At 41.0% G+C, this 20080-nt stretch overlaps 1 protein-coding gene across 1 annotated transcript; it reads right to left on the reverse strand.

The window, feature by feature from the left end:
• Positions 1-3304: 3304 nt before the first annotated feature.
• Positions 3305-13592, reverse strand: LOC311004879 (dual specificity protein phosphatase 19-like; the record flags this gene model as incomplete). Its single annotated transcript, XM_083997070.1, has 4 exons — positions 3305-3511; positions 9430-9582; positions 9681-9727; positions 13367-13592. The coding sequence occupies 4 exons, from the start codon at positions 13590-13592 to the stop codon at positions 3305-3307; spliced, it is 633 nt and encodes a 210-aa protein (XP_083853196.1).
• Positions 13593-20080: the final 6488 nt, after the last annotated feature.

The following is a 20080-nucleotide window of genomic DNA, read 5'->3' on the forward strand; positions in this document are numbered from 1 at the left end:
TCAATTAAGTAGTTCTCTGACTCTTTCTGTCATCTCCCGCTTTGGACAAAGAGGGATTTCAAGACGCACCACGGTGATATGCTTAATGTTTGGGTGCAACAAAGTCCCTATACAAAATCAACATCTAACCTGCATCTGGTGCGCATCTGCTGTTTCTCTCGCGCTTGCTCACTCGCTCACTCTTGATCCGCATATAAATTAATATTATATAAAAAATAAAAAAGGAAAACACACAGACACGCAAATTGAAATGACCAAACTGTAGTGTAGTCTAACAATTCAGTGACCTAGAGCTGTAGACCTGTAGATATTCCCAAATAAATTTAAATCAAACGCAACTGGACTTGGTTATTTTGTCTAGGAAGACGTTTCACCTCTCATCCAAGAGGCTTCATCAGTTCATGTACGCATCAGACTGATGAAGCCTCTTGGACCTGGACAAATGAGAATATTCACAGGCTTTAGACGTTCTGTGTCCTGCACAATATGGCGGCCCCGCTGACGTATCGCCAGATATAGAACGCGGCATCTACGTTTATATATCTATGGAGGTGACGGCTCAAATGTTACGTGACACAAAGTTTTTCAGAGGGCCAGTGCACTTCTTACCGCTGGTGTGTTTACAGACTCCAGTGCCGTGATGCGCTGAAAAAAAGTTGTTATGGTCCGAGTGTCCGTTGCCGTGGTTACTAACAAGCGTTTGAGCCAGCGCAGTAATATTTAGAACGTAATCAGGCTATTTTACCGGAACATCTTTATGGGTGTCCATTATCACTTTTTAATGGACACCCAGCAGCCAATCAGAATCGAGGATTCACCCAGACCATGGTATAAAGGAGTGTAAAATAAACTGACTAATCACTTAGTTCCTGAACAAAAATAGTTACCGTATATCTGTCTATCTGAATATCATGAAATTGTGAACATTTGCATACAGTTTATTTTTGCTTTGTGCATATACGGTACGGTTCTTTAATTATTGTATTTCTGCTGGTGCCATCTCCACCTGGATTTTACAACACACAGTGACAGGTGGTAGGGGAAACCAGGGCTGGTTGTAAGATTTTTTTACATTTTCAAAAGTGTTCAAAATGTGATACTAACTAGTTACATGTGTCTGCTATTAAATGGCATGTTGGCAACTGTTAACTCTGCAACACAAACAGAAAATGCATGGTTTAGTCTCAAACACAAGGAGTCAAATGTTACAGTCTGGGTTAAGCTGGGGACACACTATGCAATTTTTTTTGCCCAATTTTACCCACGATTCACAGTCAGGTCTAGTCTACACCAGTCGGCACTAGTTGGGGACAGTTGGCATGGCGAGCTGGCGCAGAAATCTGTTAGTGTGTGATGGGGAACAGACTCAAAATGGCAAGTGTGTGAGGCGAACAGTGATGTTATGAAATTGTAGCCTTGGTTTTTTATTTGTTTGTTTTTTTGTCTGTTTTGTTGCGGTTTTGTTTCTTTGAGGTAATGTGGGAGATTATTTTTGGATTATTCTATTATATGTATTTAAGTGATATTATGTATGGGTTATTGAAGTTTCTAATGGTATATTTGTGTTTATTTTTTGTATGTTGTCATTATTTTGAGTCCGAAGTAGAGGATTTATATCCTGTATCAGATGTATTTTCATTAAATTTCATTAAAACAATAAAAACACAAAAAGTTCTCTTACTTGAACCTTGAGTGTTTCCTGCCAAAATGAAGCATGTGGGTCATGTCAGAGTGCAAGTCTAAAAATGTCAGTGCCAACGTTTTGTGGCAGCGCCCCCTAGTGGCTGAGATATAATGAATGTGACAACTTACCCACGAGACAACTTACCCCACTCTCCCCTACTTCAGCACTCCGACCGAGCCAAGGAATTTCTTTAAAAAGCCTTTATTTTAATTAGGGCATATCTCTTTTTAAAATATGAGATGAGATTTCTGATGTTTTTCTTTTCTTTTTTAGGCTACTGGAAAATGTATACCTCAATCATGGCGCCATCTGTCCAGACAGTAGGCTAGTATCAAGACGCCAATAAACTGAATGTGATGTTACATTTTAACTTTTTCCATCTCAGGCAAAGAAAAAAAATAACTGCAATAATTTGATTATGTGACAAGGTATAGGCCTACACAAGACAACAACAAGGTTCAAAGACATAGCTAACTAATTTCAACAGAGAAATGTGTAGGCCTATAATTAAGAGAATTGCCTTTTAAAAGCTTAACGTTTAGCAATACCAGTGAAATTTGCAGCAATCACAAGTTTTTATTGATTTTTATGTTTAGAAATAACATTCTGGAGTTTGTGGCAACCCACCGTTTCAAAACAATGAGGATGGGTCAAAATTCAGAGGATAAATCTCATTTCTTAAAGCAGAAGTGAGTGATATATTTGTGTTAATATAAGTCTTAAATAGTTCTATCTTCCGACAGCAATCACTTACATAGAGTGTTTGGACTGAAACACGGGTCTCTCAGTCCCTCTGCTCTGCTCTGAGCCGAAGAGAAAACATTTATCGTATCCTACAGTTTTTATCCAATGAGGAGAGAGAACGGCATGCAGGGCTGTGTGTGCAGCCAAGGAACGCCGTGAATGTGGTGACGTAGCGACGAGGACTGTTATGGTGCGTTCAAGGAAACTCGTATTTTTCCGACCGTGAAGTGGTACCAGTTCGATCTGGTACGAGTTCACCGGTCGGAAGTTACGAGTGGCCGTTATAGTGACTTTCACCGGTAAAACAGGTCGGAGAAACACGAGTGGGTTGCCTGGAACCCTACAAAGTCGTAAGTTGTGACTTGAAGCTGTAATTTACGATTTCAAAAGCCTGCCTGGAACGCAGCATTAGCGAAAACGACCGGATCACTCACTTCTGCTTTAAATATTAATCTAATGTAACAAAACACAGAGATGACTATGAGAACGACAGCACCAAAACACAACTAAGACACCATCATTAAAAACAAACAAACAAGACCATAACCATTTAGAGTCAATATTGTAACTCTAAAGTCTAAAATTCAAAGTCAAAACTATCTGCACAGGTTGATACGACTAAGACTTTTTTATTTAGATAAAAGTCTATCCTTTTATTTTCAACTTGTGGCATCAACTATTTAAGTAATGTTTTATGTCAACCTCACATTCTCACATAATAGATAAACAAACCAAAACAGATCTTCCTTCTCAGTCCAAACACAGAAAACACACACAATTTGTACATTGCAATACGTGTTCTAGTTTTCATTTAAATCTACCTCCTTTATTTTTAAACTGTCTAATTAATAGTGTAGTATTGATCAGTATGAATATTCAGTGTTTGGATCCGTTCATCGTCGGTGTTTTGTAGCTCCTGAGCTGGTCCAGGAAGCCCGGGTTCGGGGAGGAGGCGGGCCGAGCTGATTTGACCAATGAGAGGGCGTCGTCGAAGGACTGGCCGTCACATGACATCAGGTAGCCCATGACCACAGCCGGCGCCCGGGACACGCCGGCGTTACAGTGGACCAGCACCACACCTTTCTGATAGAGACAATAACACATAGATAACATTATTAAAGGGATAGTTCAACATTTTGGCAAATTGGCCCATTGCCATAATCCCTATAGTCATAGCAGTAGGTTTGTTACCTTTATTTGTCGGTGCAAGCTATTTTTAGAACGGCGGAGCAGAGCCGCGAGCTGCTCAGAGCTACGCTACGGAGGCTCATGGGATTTCTTGGTTTCCCTCATCAAACTCATCAAATACACGATCCAACAACTCCACAACGCTCTGGTGGACAAGTTGTGACCTGCACATTCACCACGCTATGAGATAATAACACAACGTTACCAGACAGAGTTGTTTTAGAGGGAAATTCATGCAAAACCACTGATGCACGTTGCCTTCAGGGACAGTTTTTCATCAAGCAGTCTCTGTATTTACCTCTAAAACAACTCTGTCTGGTAACGTTGTGTTATTATCTCATAGCGTGGTGAATGTGCAGGTCACAACTGGTCCACCAGAGCGTTGTGGAGTTGTTGGATTGTGTATTTGATGAGTTTGATGAGGGAAACCAAGAAATCCCATGAGCCTCCGTAGCGTAGCTCTGAGCAGCTCACGGCTCTGCTCCACCGCTCTAAAAATAGCTTACACCGACAATTAAAGGTAACAAACCTACTGCTAAAACTATAGGGATTATGGCATTGGCCCAATTTGCCAAAATGTTGAACTATCCCTTTAAAGAAGCTGCACGATTGTTGTTTTTTCTTGTTGGTCACTCGGAGGCAATAGAGCTCCATGAGGCGTTCAAGAACACACAATGAGGAAAAGTTTGTTAGTAGCACATCCAGCAACATGATTAGTATCCCATTTTTATCCCAATATAAAGCTGCAGTGATGCTGTGTGAACACCAGGGGGCTCCACAGACCAACAACAGACCATAGACTCTCAACAACAACATCACAACCGGTGAGTTCCTCCACTGACGTGCTGTTTAGTTAATAGGCGGCTTGTTTTGTTAGTTTGTTGGTGTGTCTGGATTCTCATTACGTCTCCATTACAGCTTCTGTTTTCCTTCTCACCCACAAGCTGCGAGTCCCAGGTGTCAGTGCTGCGTGCGTTCACTCACTGCATCCACAACTACACAAACACAAACACAACAAGCTTCTCATGTGACCCCGGGAAACAAAAACCTTGTTGCTATTGACATGAGAATTATGTAAAAGAGAAATGTGAGAAATCTTCTGAACATTCAGGTAAAATCAGACATGAAATTTGCAGCCGAAGAGACAAAAAAAGAAAATTCAAATGTATAGACACACATAGCTCATCATTTGAAGATAAAATTCAACTGGAAATTTGTGCTTAATGTGCTTTTAGTTTTGTGCCAGAATTTCTTCACTTTTCCACAATACCCAAAAATATTAGCGTACATCTTTACACTACAGCTGATGAAGCACTGAGAATATTTATACAGTAGAAACATTCAGGTGAAACCAAACCTGACATTTTGAACAATTACATTAAACTTTCAGGCAAAAAATAAGAGAAAAAATGAAGATAAAGTTCAAAAAGATCAAGAAGATTCATCTGCTCTCAACTTTTTTTCATTCTTTATTTATTTATTTTATGTTTAATTGTGTTCTGTTTTCTTTTTTTCTTTTTCAGAGTATTTAACTGTGTTTTTAATGAAATATGTGTTTTTCTTACGGTGAGCCGAATGCAATTTTCCATGCTGGTGGACAATAAAGTTTTATTGTATTGTATTGTATTGTATTTGATCAGTTTTCAGATCTGAACTGGATTTTTTTTTACATTATTTCAACACAACATAGACTTTATTATTTTAAAACACTTCTGTGGGGCTTTATCTAAAGTTTCAAGTCATGTTTCGATCCTGTTTTTATGTTTTTCTTTCTGAACAAGCAGATCCAGTGATGATAAACTGGTGTGAACGTCTTTCCTGAACGCTCTGGATTTCAAATTTCTGAAAATGTGAGAAAACGTCGTCCCTCAAAACTCCAGTATCTGGGTCACATGATGCTGCTGTGTTGTCATGACAGCATCAATAACTGATCAGTCATTATTGCCTCCAGCCAGATGGCCTGCTGGGTAATCTGAGCTGGCTTTTCAAAGTAAAAGCATCAGTTTGATTATCAGGTCTGGAATTTCCACATAGAACCATATCATAATGAACACACACACTTTCTGTAATCATACACCCCTAATGACTGCTTAATGACTCGCCACTCGCCGTGTGTGTGTGTGTGTGTGTGTGTGTGTGTGTGTGTGTGTGTGTGTGTGTGTGTGTGTGTGGTATCATGTTAAGGTGAGTCGCAGGCTTCGCTGCTAAAAGCTTGTATGACACTGAGATCTGATCTGTGTGCAGTTTAATAAAACATGAACAAAACTACACATCTATTATTCAGAGCAGAGGAAGAGGATGACGAGGAAGAGGAGGAGGAGGAAGAGGAGGTTTTAAGACCCTGGGATCTGCCTCACTCTGCCCATAATCCCAGAGCATTATGGGATTGTTTCTGGTTGTTCAGCCTGATCCAGTCGTTTTGCTTCACCTGAGCTACAGAAGCGTCTGTCGCCTTTTTATTTAATTAGTTCAGTGATTTAATGATGGAGACAAAAAAAAGCAACGTCAGTGACTGTTGTTTTATAGTTTTTGTATGTTTTTTGTATATAAACTTAATGTTTATTAATTAAGTTTTTTATTAAGTTTGAAATAAGATGTTTGAGAGAGATCAGAAGTTATTATTTCACCTTTGACTGTTTTCTACGGTGGCCCTGAGGGGTCAAGTCACTGCCAAATACAGACATGCTTCAAATTTGGAAAACAACTTCATCAATTTGACAAAAAAAAACTCCCAACACAACAGGAAGTGTTTCTGAACGATAAAGTGAGTTACCAGGCTAAAGGCTAATGCTAAGCTAACAGAACAGTCCATGTGATAATAACATTATTATTAATATTATAACGATATTGACGTTCTAATAAACCAAACAAACTCAGCTTATAGTCAAACTCACTAACAGGAAGCTGTCTGCACAACTTCTAAAGTCAAGAAGAGGAACAACTCAAGGCTCCAGACCGGTCCCTCGTTTTATTGGGCCTGTCCCAATTTGCACACTCGATCACACTTAGACACTTGACGTGTGCGTTAATCATGGGCTTAGTCTAAGTGTGTCCCGTTTCTCCAATGACCAAAAGTGCAGCGCGCTTGATTTCCACTTTATCCACTTAGATTAAAACGGGGTCATTCCCGTGTTCCCTGGGTCCTATGTTCCCCGCTTTTCCCCAAAAGGACCTGGGGAACATGACATTTTTGGTCCCATACCTGGAAGTGGAGTTGTGACTTTGCAGATTTTTAGCCTATTTTTGAGTGAGAAGTTGAGTTGTGGCTCTGAGTGAGAAGTGTAATTGTCCCATTGGTTGGGTTTAGGCAATGAAGAAAGGAGTTGGTTAAAGCAGAAGTAAGCGATCCGGTGGTTTTGTCTAACTTCCTGTCAGCCGATGGAGTTAGCAGTCCCCGCTCTCTTCCCTACGTCACCACATTGACGCGCATCCCTTGGCTGCACACACAGAGAGGACCGCCCCTTTATGCCGTTCTCTCTCCTCATTGGATAAAGGTTGTAGGATACAAGGAAAGTTTTCTCCTTGGCTCAGAGCAGAGCAGAGTGACTGACAGACCCGTGTTTCAGACCAAACACTCTATAGAAGCGATTGCTGTCAGAAGATATAACTATTTAAGATTTATATTAACACAAATATTCTGCTTACTTCTGCTTTAAGTTTAGTAAAAAGACCAGGTAGAGGCTAGACATAGATAGATAGAGTCCACATAAGTAGAGAGTCCATCGACCAGCAACAGCGGGGAACACTCTTTTTCAGAAAAAGGGTCCTATGTTCCCCAGTATGTATTGCGACCGGGGAACATAGGACCCTTTTTAGGCAAAACGGGAAAGGATCAAGGGAACATAGGTACAGTACGCTCCCGACTGCAGTAGAGCGGTATTTGGCCAAGTATAAATCCCACAATGCACCAGCTGGTGATGTCTGCCATCACCGGGAGCAACAAGCCACGTTTGGGAAATGCCACTGAATACATTTCAATAAAATTAATTTGACTTTCTATCTCATAATTATGACTTTTTAATGTCAAGTTTTATCTCATATTTTTCAATTTCAGTTTTGTTTTCTTTAGGCTTCGTTTACTTTTACATCTGATCCTTTTTTACCTGTTATCACAAATTATGAATTATCTCTATTGATTATACCTTATGTGAATATTTTTCATCACACACTCACACTTTTTAATACTATGTGTTTTTCTTTTTTTCTCTTTTTTTTATTTATACTTACGATTTAAGACCCACTGATTGAGTTATAGGGCCCTAGTTTGCTGGCGCAGCGCAGGTGGCGCAAGGTAGTGCAGCCGGTCTAATGCAAGTTTCGACCAGCGCAGCCTAGCGCAAAGTCAGATTGGAAGATTGGCAGATCGCGCTGCGCTGAGATAGGCGTGGCCGCGCAGCAGGGGGAGGCGTCACAGATTCAGCTTGGTGCAGTGGAAGTTTTGTGCGAAAATGTCTCGTCGAGGTTGCGCTGAAAGCTCGCCACCTCCAACCAGGTCTAGTCTCAGCGCAGGGCGGAGCGCAGCAGGTGCAGTGGAAGTTTGGCTGACTGACCTGCAGTGCACACACGTCACCAAGACCTCACAGGCAGATCTCCACAGTTCCAGACACATTTCAATGCAATAAATATCCACAATAACCACTATTTAATGCAACTAATTGAATCAACAGTGAATTTATATCTATATAGATTGTCCCGTCACATCTGACGTCAGATCAAAGCAGAGATCAAAGGCTGTCGGTGCGTAAAGGAAACTCCACCTGAATTAACACAGCAGGGACGAACTGGCACTGAAAAGCAGCTGTGGATGTCCCAAGCAGGACTGAGGGTGGATGACTGCATGTCGCTGCCGTGTTGAGATACCACTCTGCCCTTGTGATGATCGCTTTATTTATTTATTTATTTATTAATTAATTAGCGCGAGCGACCGCATCAGGCAGCCGTAATGAAAAACAAAACACAAATCTTCATCTCTCTTAGTCCACCACCACAGCCTCGGTATCAGATAGTCAGTATATAGCCTACTACAGTATACTCAGCATCTCTTTCACAGAAAAAAAAGAGAAAAAAAGAGACGGACAGAGAGAGAGAGAGAGAGAGCGTCCTTTACGCTGATTTCATCCGTTACGCATGGTGTTTGTTTATGTTGTGATTAGTGTAGCCTACACCTCTCATCTTGCTTACACAGCGTTTGAATAAATGTGAGTTTCTTTATTAGTTTATTAGTTGTTGTTTCTTACATTGGGCAGGGGTTCTCAGTGTATCAGATAAAACCTGATTAAGGATATTTGTATTATTATTAGTAAACTCATTGGTCACTCTGAGCTCGGACCTCCGGACCGCACAGCTGTTTCCTCCGGGGAGAGGTTCGGCCTCTGGCGTCGCTGTCTCCTCCGTCCATGTCCAAGTATAAAATGACAAACTTGCAGCGCGCATCACCCGTGGCGCAGTTAAAGGTGAGGAGAGGAGCTCATTTGATTGGTGAAGATCTGACTCGGCTGTGTCAAACCCACTCCACGCCTTTATCTCCTCCTCCTGTCTCCCTCCCGCCCTCTCTCCTCCCTCTTCGCCGTTTGCGCCGGTGGGAGGGACGAGGGGAGGGCTTGCGCTGGTCTAAGTCTGACTGCGCGGCCCACCAATCTTGCGAAATGGACCTGGTCCACGCCCCGTTGGCGTGGCGAAGCTGCCCTGAGGTTAGACTTCGCTCGGTCTAAGAAACTAGGGCCCATAGTGTAAAAGATGACGATGGTTCATTGATAAATTGATAATAAATTGATGACACAGTGACAGTGACAGTGTGAGTGAGTGTGTGTTACCTCGCTGCGAGCCTGCTGGATGAAGTCACAACAGTCCTGGATGTGAAGCAGCAGATCGGCGTCGGGGAGATCCAGGATACTGACGGTCTTATAGATGAACAGGTCGGGAAACACGTTCTCCACGCCGAAGGCCACGTTCAGGATGTGAGACACCTGAGGAGGAGGAGGAGGAGGAGGAAGAAGAGTCTGTATCTCCATAATAAACAGACTCTAGTCACAGTTGCACCCAACAGAGATCAGTTCAGACTCACCTTGTGTTTTCTCAGCGTCCCAAAGTCGTGCGCAGCATCTTGAGAACCTACACACACACACACAGGTGAATAATTAGTCATTAAGTTAATTAGTTAAAGGGATAGTTCAACACGTTGGCAAATTGGCCCATTGCCATAATCCCTATAGTCATAGCAGTAGGTTCGTTACCTTTAATTGTCGGTGCAAGCTATTTTTAGAACGGCGGGGCAGAGCCGCGAGCTGCTCAGAGCTACGCTACGGAGGCTCATGGGATTTCTTGGTTTCCCTCATCAAACTCATCAAATACACAATCCAACAACTCCACAACGCTCTGGTGGACAAGTTGTGACCTGCACATTCACCACGCTATGAGATAATAACACAACGTTACCACACAGAGTTGTTTTAGAGGGAAATTCATGCAAAACCACTGATGCACGTTGCCTTCAGGGACAGTTTTTCATCAAGCAGTCTCTGCATTTCCCTCTAAAACAACTCTGTGTGGTAACGTTGTGTTATTATCTCATAGCGTGGTGAATGTGCAGGTCACAACTTGTCCACCAGAGCGTTGTGGAGTTGATAGATTGTGTATTTGATGAGTTTGATGAGGGAAACCAAGAAATCCCATCAGCCTCCGTAGCGTAGCTCTGAGCAGCTCACGGCTCTGCTCCGCCGTTCTAAAAATAGCTTGCACCGACAATTAAAGGTAACGAACCTACTGCTAAAACTATTATGGCAATGGGACAATTTGCCAAAATGTTGAACTATCCCTTTAAGTGTTTGTCTTTGATGTTTTGGGAGCAATGAGCCGACGACCTCACTGTCGGGTCACAGTGTCATCAGGCTCCACCTGAGCAGGTGAGCGCACACACATATACACACCACCACATCACATGTGTTTAGCTGTAATTTAGTAATTAGCTGTGACCAATCAGAAGCCATGAATTATAAACCACTACGTTACCGTGGCAAAGCAAGCTTCAATTTCTGCCACATGTGACGAAATCTACAGTATAAAAAACTGTTTTAATGTTTTATAAAGGTTAAGATCCAGATGTTTCTTGTTATGAAGCTGCGACATGAAACAGCTGACGAAGAATAAACTTTATTTATTTTTATCCTGATGATAAAATATTTAATAGGTAATTGGCTGACATCACACTTTACTTCCTGATGATCCTGTTTTACCTGATCCCTACAGCCTTTTTAATACTTTAATTATTGTTAAGGTTTTTAATTCAATGTTTTTGTGGCTTTTTGTTGTTTGATTTCTCAACACTTCTTGATTTTCATGTTGTTTTGCTGTGGTTTCTTGTGTCTAAGACATTTTTATTTATCCTTTGTTCAGGTCTCTGCTACTACTAAAGTAAAGGTTGAATAAATTAATGAATGAATGGATTTTGTTCCTCTGTAAAACACTTGAGTTTCCCTCATGTTAAATGTGCTACACAATTAAAGCTGCGTCACCTTTATACACTCACAGAGTCAAATGTTAATGACATAATGTTTTTGTTATATTATTTAAATCCTATTCAGTAAATTCAAGATGTCATTAATGATTAAGTATCATTAATAAAGTTCCAGGTCAGACTCAAGGAGCCACTTCGCTCAGCTAATCAATAAATCAGCGGTTGTTAACCTTTAATCACACAGCACCTGAACCTGAGTGTGCTCATTTAGTATCAGTTGGTTAAGTAGATGGTTGGTTAAGATCATGGGTCGGGGTTTTACAGGTGGACCCGTGACGTCACCACACGTCATGTGACCGGTGTGGTGGCGACCCTCCAGCATAGCGGATTTAGTCAAAAAAAACATTTCAGATATCCGCAACATTCTTCCTATCCACAATTGTCATTTCAGATACATTCTTCCTATGGGACAAATGACATCACTTTTGCCATTCATGTGTTTGGGGTTTGTCATTACAGATATCTACAATTCAGTTGCAGATATCCGCTATGTGAATTACAGATATCTGTAACTGAATTACGACTAGTAGTAACTCCAGTTTGAGATATCTACAACGTCATTTCACCTTGTCAAAACTTAATTGAAGATATCTGAAAAGGGACATGTAGATATCCTTAATTGAGGTGAATTAAAGATATCTTGAACTGGAATTATGACTAGTCAGAATCAAATTGTAGATACCTCAAACTGAATTACTACTAGTTGTAATTCAGTTACAGATATCTGTAATTCACATAGCGGATATCTGCAACTGAATTGTAGATATCTGTAATGACAAACCCCAAACACATGAATGGTTAAAGTGACGTCATTTGTCCCAGGAAGAACATAGTTGTGGATATCTGAAATATTCTTTTCAACAAGGCAAAACTGAATTACAGATATCTGCAACACACATCCAGTCTGGCTTTTAAATGTTAAAATGGCTAGTTTACCTGGTGACATCATACTCTACAGGTACCTTTTTTTAAATATATTTCTTCTCAACAGCTTTATTTAAAAGGAGTTGAATACAAATAGTATACAGGGAACAGTACTGTATACAAGGAGAACTTAATGTTCATTATACAACAAGGTTATACATACTGTATTACAAAGGTAGTATATGGTTTTAAAAGCCTTTTCATTTGCTGATTTGGTGATTAGCTTAAAGTAAAGTTCAATTTCTTTTTGAAAAACATAAAAGCAAGGGGTTTTCTTAGAAAATTCACTTATGAATATGAAATTTTGCAAGAAATAAAAACAGATTTATTAAAAAGTAACACTTTCTTAGGGTAATTATGGAAACCAAAAACAACATTTTCCCAAAGTAAAATAAAATCTAGTGAGAGAGTCAATAATACATTTGCTAATCAAGGTCTGCCCATAGTTTTTTGGTGTAAGAGCAAAGAGTCAGTTAGCAGTCCTCATCCTCGTCCCTACGTCACCACATTCACGCGCATCCCTTGGCTGCACACACAGAGAGGACCGCCCCTTTATGCCGTTCTCTCTCCTCATTGGATAAAGGTTGTAGGATACAAGGAAAGATTTCTCCTCGGCTCAGAGCAGAGCAGAGTGACTGACAGACCCGTGGTTCAGACCAAACACTCTGTAAGAGCCATTTTAGCTTTATTTTGTTTTCTATTTTATTGTGATAACCTCCGTTGACATCGGAAGTGACATCACACGCTTCCGGGTCGCGGGGGTGATTTAAACCCAGACAATCAGTGCCAGGTGTTGCTGGTCCGAAGGCACACAGTTTTTGACCGTGTCATCGTGTTGTTTCATGCCTGCCACTACACGCAAGAGGTATTGTGTTGTTAATAAATGTTGTTTTTACTATTGGAACCTTGTCTTGGGCACTTTTTGATTGATCGCACATGCACGCGTCCGAACACCTGCAAGACCAGCCGCCGTGACCTTCTCCTATCACTGGGACGGGAAGAAGGCCACTTCACACTCTATATAAGTGATTGCTGTCGGAAGATATAACTATTTAAGACTTACATTAACACAAACATTCCGCTTACTTCTGCTTTAATGTCCTTTTTATATTTTTGATTAGCTGGATAATATTTGTGTATGATTTTGTAAGAAACCTCCTTAACCTTATCTGTGATTAAAAACTTGTTAGGAAGCATCCATGTTTTTTTCCAATCAATACGATATGTGAAACGATTCCAATAATAATACTCTACAGGTAGCCTACCAGCACCTGTTTTACTTCCTGTTTGTCATCCGGTGTGACGTCACTCACCCAGCAGCAGGTGCGGCTTCACGGTGCCCACCTGCACGTCCCAGGAAGTGTCCGGGACGTATCCCAGAGTCTTCTCCTCCGGGGGGGCGGGGTCTTCCACCACCGTGATCGTGGTACCTTTCCACGTCTCGATGATGCGGCGGCCGCTCAGTGACGTCACGCGAGTGCACTGCTTCCGCAGGCGCGTGCGCGAGAAACTCTGGATCTCCTCGGTCAGGAACTGCATGGCCGAACCGGACCAGACCGGACCGAACCGGACTGTGATGAACTGGACCGGACCAGACTAGGTTTAACTGAACTGGACCTGAAAGATGAAAGATGAATAAAGTTAGTGAGATTATTGATTTCCTACACGTGCATCTCAATAAATCAATAGGCTATATCATGGAAAAGTTATTCATGTTAGTAATTCAATTCTAAAAGTGAAACTAAAACATTATATAGATCCATTGCACACAGAATGAAACATTTCATGTCTTTATTTATTTAATTTCTTTTTAATTGTAATGATTATTGCTTCACATTTATTGAAGAGCTAAAATTCAATATCTCAACAAATTTAAATATGACAAGAGACCAATTGAAAAATAAAAAGCATTTTAACCTAGAACTTAGAAGACTTTATTGTCACTGTACAATTGTACAGCGAAATTCTAAGGCTTACAATCAATCAGACACAATCAATAAAAGACAAATAAGACCATAAAAGGACAGTAAGACAAATATAGAAAACACCAGCAGATAAAAATAAATAAAAGTAAATCCATCTATTATGCACTCAAGGCTACTTGTTTGGGGCTTTTTGGCCACTGGAAATTGACTTTTTCATGATATTCTAGTTTATTGAGATGCAGTGGAAAGGAAAGGAAAGGAAAGAGAAAGAGACGGTGGCCCGAGGGTCCAAAACACTGCAGATTAGTAAAAACATAAAGATGCTACAAAAAAACAACTTCATCAGTGTCCCTGCCTGGTCACTCACTTTATTGTGTTATCACAGAGACTCTGATCAGAGGAGTGATCGATCAGGTCCTGATCAATATCAAAACATCAATAGTCAGAAACATGCAGTTCTCAATTATAAATGTGCATCATGAGACGACCTGTCAAATACATTAATTTAGAGACAATCACACATTAAGGACAGAGATGAGTTAATGATCAGAACCTGTTTCTGCAGCTCTGGTCCGACTCCGATCAGCTGACTGGTGGCTTCAACACCAGGAACCAGGTCTGAGTTTAGATCCAGGTCAGTTCCCAGGTCAGAAACACACTCCTATCGTCCCGTCATCATCATCATCTTCATCAGGTACAGTCCACAGTGGTTAAAGTCCTGCTCCTGTTGTTGCTGCTCTGACAGAACCAGGTCCAGGTCTGTGTGGAGCTCTGGTCCTGAGGTCGGTGTCGGGCCGAGCTCGGAGGGTGAAGTGTGAACTGGGCCATCGCTGCTGGAGGTGAGGCTGACCTGCTGCTGCGTAACACGACACCTGACGCCGGCCTACCTGTCCACCACCTGTCCACCTGTCGTCCACTAGTCTCTGTGTAAAATAATAACAGACACACAGTGAAGTCCAGATAAGGAAACGTCAAATATTCACAGTTTAATTTGATGCTTTTATTCTAATTTAATCTGGATAAGATGAAAATTAGTGCATCAAATGAATAACAGTGCAAATGTGTTGTATTATTAAAATATTTTACTGCTGCAACCTATGAACTCACAGCTGAAGAATGAATTATTTATTTATTTATTGTTTAATTAAAGATACTCACACTATGTTCTTCATAGTCAAAAGACATAAAACTTAACATCCTGTATGTGTGTTTGATCCACACATTGCATGTTATATTATGTACATTAAATATGTTAAATGCGTCTGTATAAACCTGTTTTTATACTAAATCACAATAATATCTGTGAATGACAGAAACACTATATTTTCCCAACTTAAAGGACCAGTATCATGTATTATAGGCTATATCTTTCCCTTAAAGGACCAAGTTGTTACTCCTTATTCTCTATCACTGTCCTGCATGGTACTGATAATACAGACATACATTTCTTCATTTAAAATGGAGAAATACACAAAACACTAGAAGGTGGGCCAGTAGCAGCTTTTGGCATAAAGTGCGAGGCAAGAATGTACAAAGTGCTAGTTTTAAAATTTTAAATAGCAACAGAAACATGTTGATATTTAATTCATGGGACATTTACACACTTAATAAATCTCAGGCTGTTTCATAAGGTTACAAATATTGATCATACTATTAGATTATTAGTGAGGAAAATGATCCAATCTACACAACTGGGCTCATTAGTGACGATGGGTGTTGTTCCCATGGTGACCACTAGATGGAGACAGTCAGCTGCTGCAGACTTTACAGTCACAGAAACTGGTGCAGCTGCTGAAACTAATTCTCACTTTGGTGAATGAAGTAAATGAAAACAATGGATTCAATTTAATTTAAAAAAAACTCTATGATTTGTGCCTGAGAAGCTGTGAACTGTAAAGGAAGCTGTGTGCTGCTGACGGTGTTGAACTCGTGTCCTCCTCCTCCTCCTGCTCCGTGTTTTCACAGCTCTCCAATAAAAACCAGGTGAACAGGTGAAACCACAGTGACTCTGCTGCAGCCGCCAAATAACACAGACCAAAAAAATGAATATGTTACTATTAATAAAACAGATTTTTTTTTTCTTTCCGAAGACTCAGTGACCTGAACTAAAACTGTGAGTGACTGGAAACTGAGAAAAGTGTTTTATTAAATAAGTCTGGGAACTAGTTTCTGGTGTTTTGGCTCGATGACATCACTCATCATCCTGCTGCACAGAGGATGAACCTTCAGGATCAGGTGGTTGAACTCTGCAGGTGTTGGAGAAACTCTGCCTCCTTAAAAATAGGTTTCTGTGTAATTAAACTGCACTGGTTAAAAATGTTTTGTTGTTTTGTGCAACTAGAAGAAATTTTCTTTACCATTAATGAGGCCATGCTGTTGTATATATTATAATTAAAGCAGAAGTAAGCAGAATGTTTGTGTTAATATAAGTCTTAAATAGTTGTATCTTCCGACAGCAATCACTTCTATAGAGTGTTTGGTCTGAAACACGGGTCTGTCAGTCACTCTGCTCTGCTGTAAGCCGAGGAGAAAACTTTCCTTGTATCCTACAACCTTTATCCAATGAGGAGAGAGAACGGCATAAAGGGGCGGTCCTCTCTGTGTGTGCAGCTAAGGGATGCGCGTGAATGTGGTGACGTAGGGACGAGGGCGGGGACTGCTAACTCCATCAGCTGACAGGAAGTTAGACAAAACGACCAGATCGCTTACTTCTGCTTTAATATTTGTCTGCCAACTGTATTTGTTTAATACCAAGGCTGTCACCGTTAACATGATGATAAGCAAATTTATTTTAAGATTACAAATCTTTTTATGCACATGCAATAAGAATGTAGTGTTTCTTTTGCACTTTATATTTTTTATATCTTTTATATTTATTGCATTTATTGTCATTCATCGTCCTTGTTTTTGATTTGTGGTTGCGTTTCCTCGCATGGCCGACCACCACCATCGCTGTATCTCTGTGTTTATGTGTCTGTTTCTGTCTTGCTGTCCCCTTGGGACTTTAAATAAAGTTGGAGTTGATTCTGTGACTTTGTGGTTTTGACCTTTGACCTTTTACCCGTAGTGTCAAGCTAAACCATCTCTGTTACTGTAACAGCTAGTGCTCTGATGGAGCTGTCATGATCTTACTGGAAGAAATGTTTCATGTCAAATGCAGCAAGGCCTTTTAAAGTTTCTGAAAAATAATTAATTGTGATTGATTATCTTGATCAACTATCGTATTTATATTGATATTGTCAGTTAAAATGCTCAGAGACAAATCTGTGAGTATGGTGAATACGACTGTTTCTCTTCTTTTCTCTCTGAGTCAACTTTGGTCCAGTTTTAGAAACAGCGTTGACCTCTGCTCACACGCAACAATAACTTTTTACATTTTTAGCTGCAGCAAAGCTCTGAAGCAAAATCTGTAATTGTTGAAGATTAGCTACAGTCCTCTGCAATATGAGCGTGTGTGTGTGTGTGTGTGTGTGTGTGTGTGTGTGTGTGTGTGTGTGTGTGTGTGTGTGTGTGTGTGTGTGTGTGTGTGTGTGTGTGTGTGTGTGGACAGCTGCAGTCTTATTTATGTTGGAAAAGATTCTGGCAGTTTCCAAGAATATTTCCACACGGAGAGAGAGAAACAGTTTTCTCTCTGGCTGAAATCGGACCTTTTCATTCCCCACATTCAACACACACACACACACACACACACACACAGAGAGAGAGAGAGAGAGAGAGAGAGAGAGAGAGAGAGAGAGAGAGAGAGAGGAGGGGGGTTCAGGTTTCTACAAAAGTTTGTTTCCCAGAAAGAGAAGAGAAGAAAGAAAAAGAGGAAATAAGAGGGGAAAGAAAGAAAGAGAGGAAACAAAAAGAAGTCAAAATAAATATTTCAGAGAGATTCACAATCAAAAAGCATCAAATAGACAAAATAAAAACACACACACACACACACACACACACATGGAATGAAACAAAAACACAAACAAAAGGAAACAAAACAAAGATCCACAAACATCAGATAAGAAACTGTTTAAAAGAGTTGATTGGATTTATTTTTGGAAGTATGTAACATGAAGAGAAAACACAAGGAGAAAGGAGGTGAGGAAACAAGGAAAGGAGGGAAAAGAGGAGAGGAAAGGAAGAAGAAGAGAAAGGAAAGAGAGGAGGAGGAGAAACAAGGAAAGGAGGGAAAAGAGAATAGGAAAGAGAAAGAGGGGAGGAAAGGAAACAAGGAAAGGAGGAAAAAGAGGATAGGAAAGGAAGAAGAAGAGAAAGGAAAGGAAAAAGAAAGAGGGGAGGAGAGGAAACAAGGAAAGGAAGAAGAAGAGAAAGGAAAGAGAAAGAGGGGAGGAGAGGAAACAAGGAAAGGAGGAAAAAGAGGATAGGAAAGGAAGAAGAAGAGAAAGGAAAGGAAAGAGGGGATGAGAGGAAACAAGGAAAGGAGGAAAAGAGGAGAGGAAAGAGAAAGAGGGAAGGTGAGGAAACAAGGAAAGGAGGAAAAAGAGGATAGGAAAGGAAGAAGAGAACGGAAAGGCAAGAGAAAGGGAGGAGGAGAGGAAACAAGGAAAAGGGGGAAAAGAGGATAGGAAAGGAAGAAGAGAAAGGACAGGAAAAAGAAAGAGGGGAGGAGAGGAAACAAGGAAAGGAAGAAGAAGAGAAAGGAAAGAGAAAGAGGGGAGGAGAGGAAACAAGGAAAGGAGGAAAAAGAGGATAGGAAAGGAAGAAGAAGAGACAGGAAAGAGAAAGAGGGGAGGTGAGGAAACAAGGAAAGGAGGAAAAAGAGGATAGGAAAGGAAGAAGAAGAGAAAGGAAAGAGAAAGAGGGGAGGAGAGGAAACAAGGAAAGGAGGAAAAAGAGGATAGGAAAGGAAGAAGAAGAGAAAGGAAAGAGAAAGAGGGGAGGTGAGGAAACAAGGAAAGGAGGAAAGGAGGAAAAAGAGGAGAGGAAAGGAAGAAGAAGAGAAAGAGGGGAGGAGAGGAAAGGAGGAAAAAGAGGATAGGAAAGGAAGAAGAAGAGAAAGAGGGGAGGAGAGGAGAGGAAACAAGGAAAGGAGGAAAAAGAGGAGAGGAAAGGGAAGAGAGAGAAGAAAGGAGAGGAAACAAGGAGGGGAAAGGGTGTTCAACCCTCCGTGCGTGCGATAAGAATTTCGTGCCAAACGCGAGAGGGTTTTACGTCAGAAAGTCAAATACACTTGCAGAGATGAAATCATGAGAACGAAGAAAGACAGAAGAGGAGGAGGAAGAGGAGGAGAAGGAAGAAAAGAAAGAAGAAGAAGAGGAAGGATAGAGGGAGGAGGAGGAGGAAGAGGAGGAGGAGAGGAGGAAGAATAGAAGAGAAAACGCTGACTCAGCTTTCTGCATGTTGATCCATGAGTCAGAAAACCCAGAGAGACCCTCTGCATGCGTGTGTGTGTGTGTGTGTGTGTGTGTGTGTGTGTGTGTGTGTGTGTGTGTGTGTGTGTGTGTGTGTGTGTGTGTGTGTGTGTGTGTGTGTGTGTTGGCTGTAACTCAACCCTAACATGGGAAGCTCCACCAACATCTGACAACCATTACTGCTATCACACACACACACACACACACACACACACACACACACAGTTGCAGTTTGCAGCGTCATATTCAGCTTTAATGGCCCAGTAACGGGGCTGTTAATGCTACGGGCCGACCGGGGGTCAAAGGTCAACATCTGCCACTGAACCATTGAAACAGTGACATCACCGTCCGTCCGTCCGTCAGTCAGTCAGCTGAGCTCCCTGATTGGTCGACACCTGTTTGAGCCGTTCACTGGTTAAAAGAGCAACACTTGATACTATGATGGGAGATGGACCTCAGACTGGTCATCGGGACATCCCATAATTCCCTTTTCTTCTGTGTTTTATATTGAAGTGTGAGGAGATCTAAAAAAAAAAAACTAAAAAAACCCATCTCAGTGTAGTTTTCCATCTCCTCTCTCTCTATCAGCTTCTCTCTGGTGCTCTAGTAATGATAGGTCGGTGTCAGCCAATCAGAAGATAGGAGGAGGCTTTGAGCCTCTCTTCTGATTGGCTGACTGTTTAAAGTGTTAAAGTGATCCAATAAAACTAGAAGAGATTTCAGAATAAAACACTCAGAGAAACCAAATCCC

Source organism: Trachurus trachurus, assembly GCF_905171665.1.
Source record: "Trachurus trachurus genome assembly, chromosome: 21".
Lineage (NCBI taxonomy): Eukaryota > Metazoa > Chordata > Actinopteri > Carangiformes > Carangidae > Trachurus > Trachurus trachurus.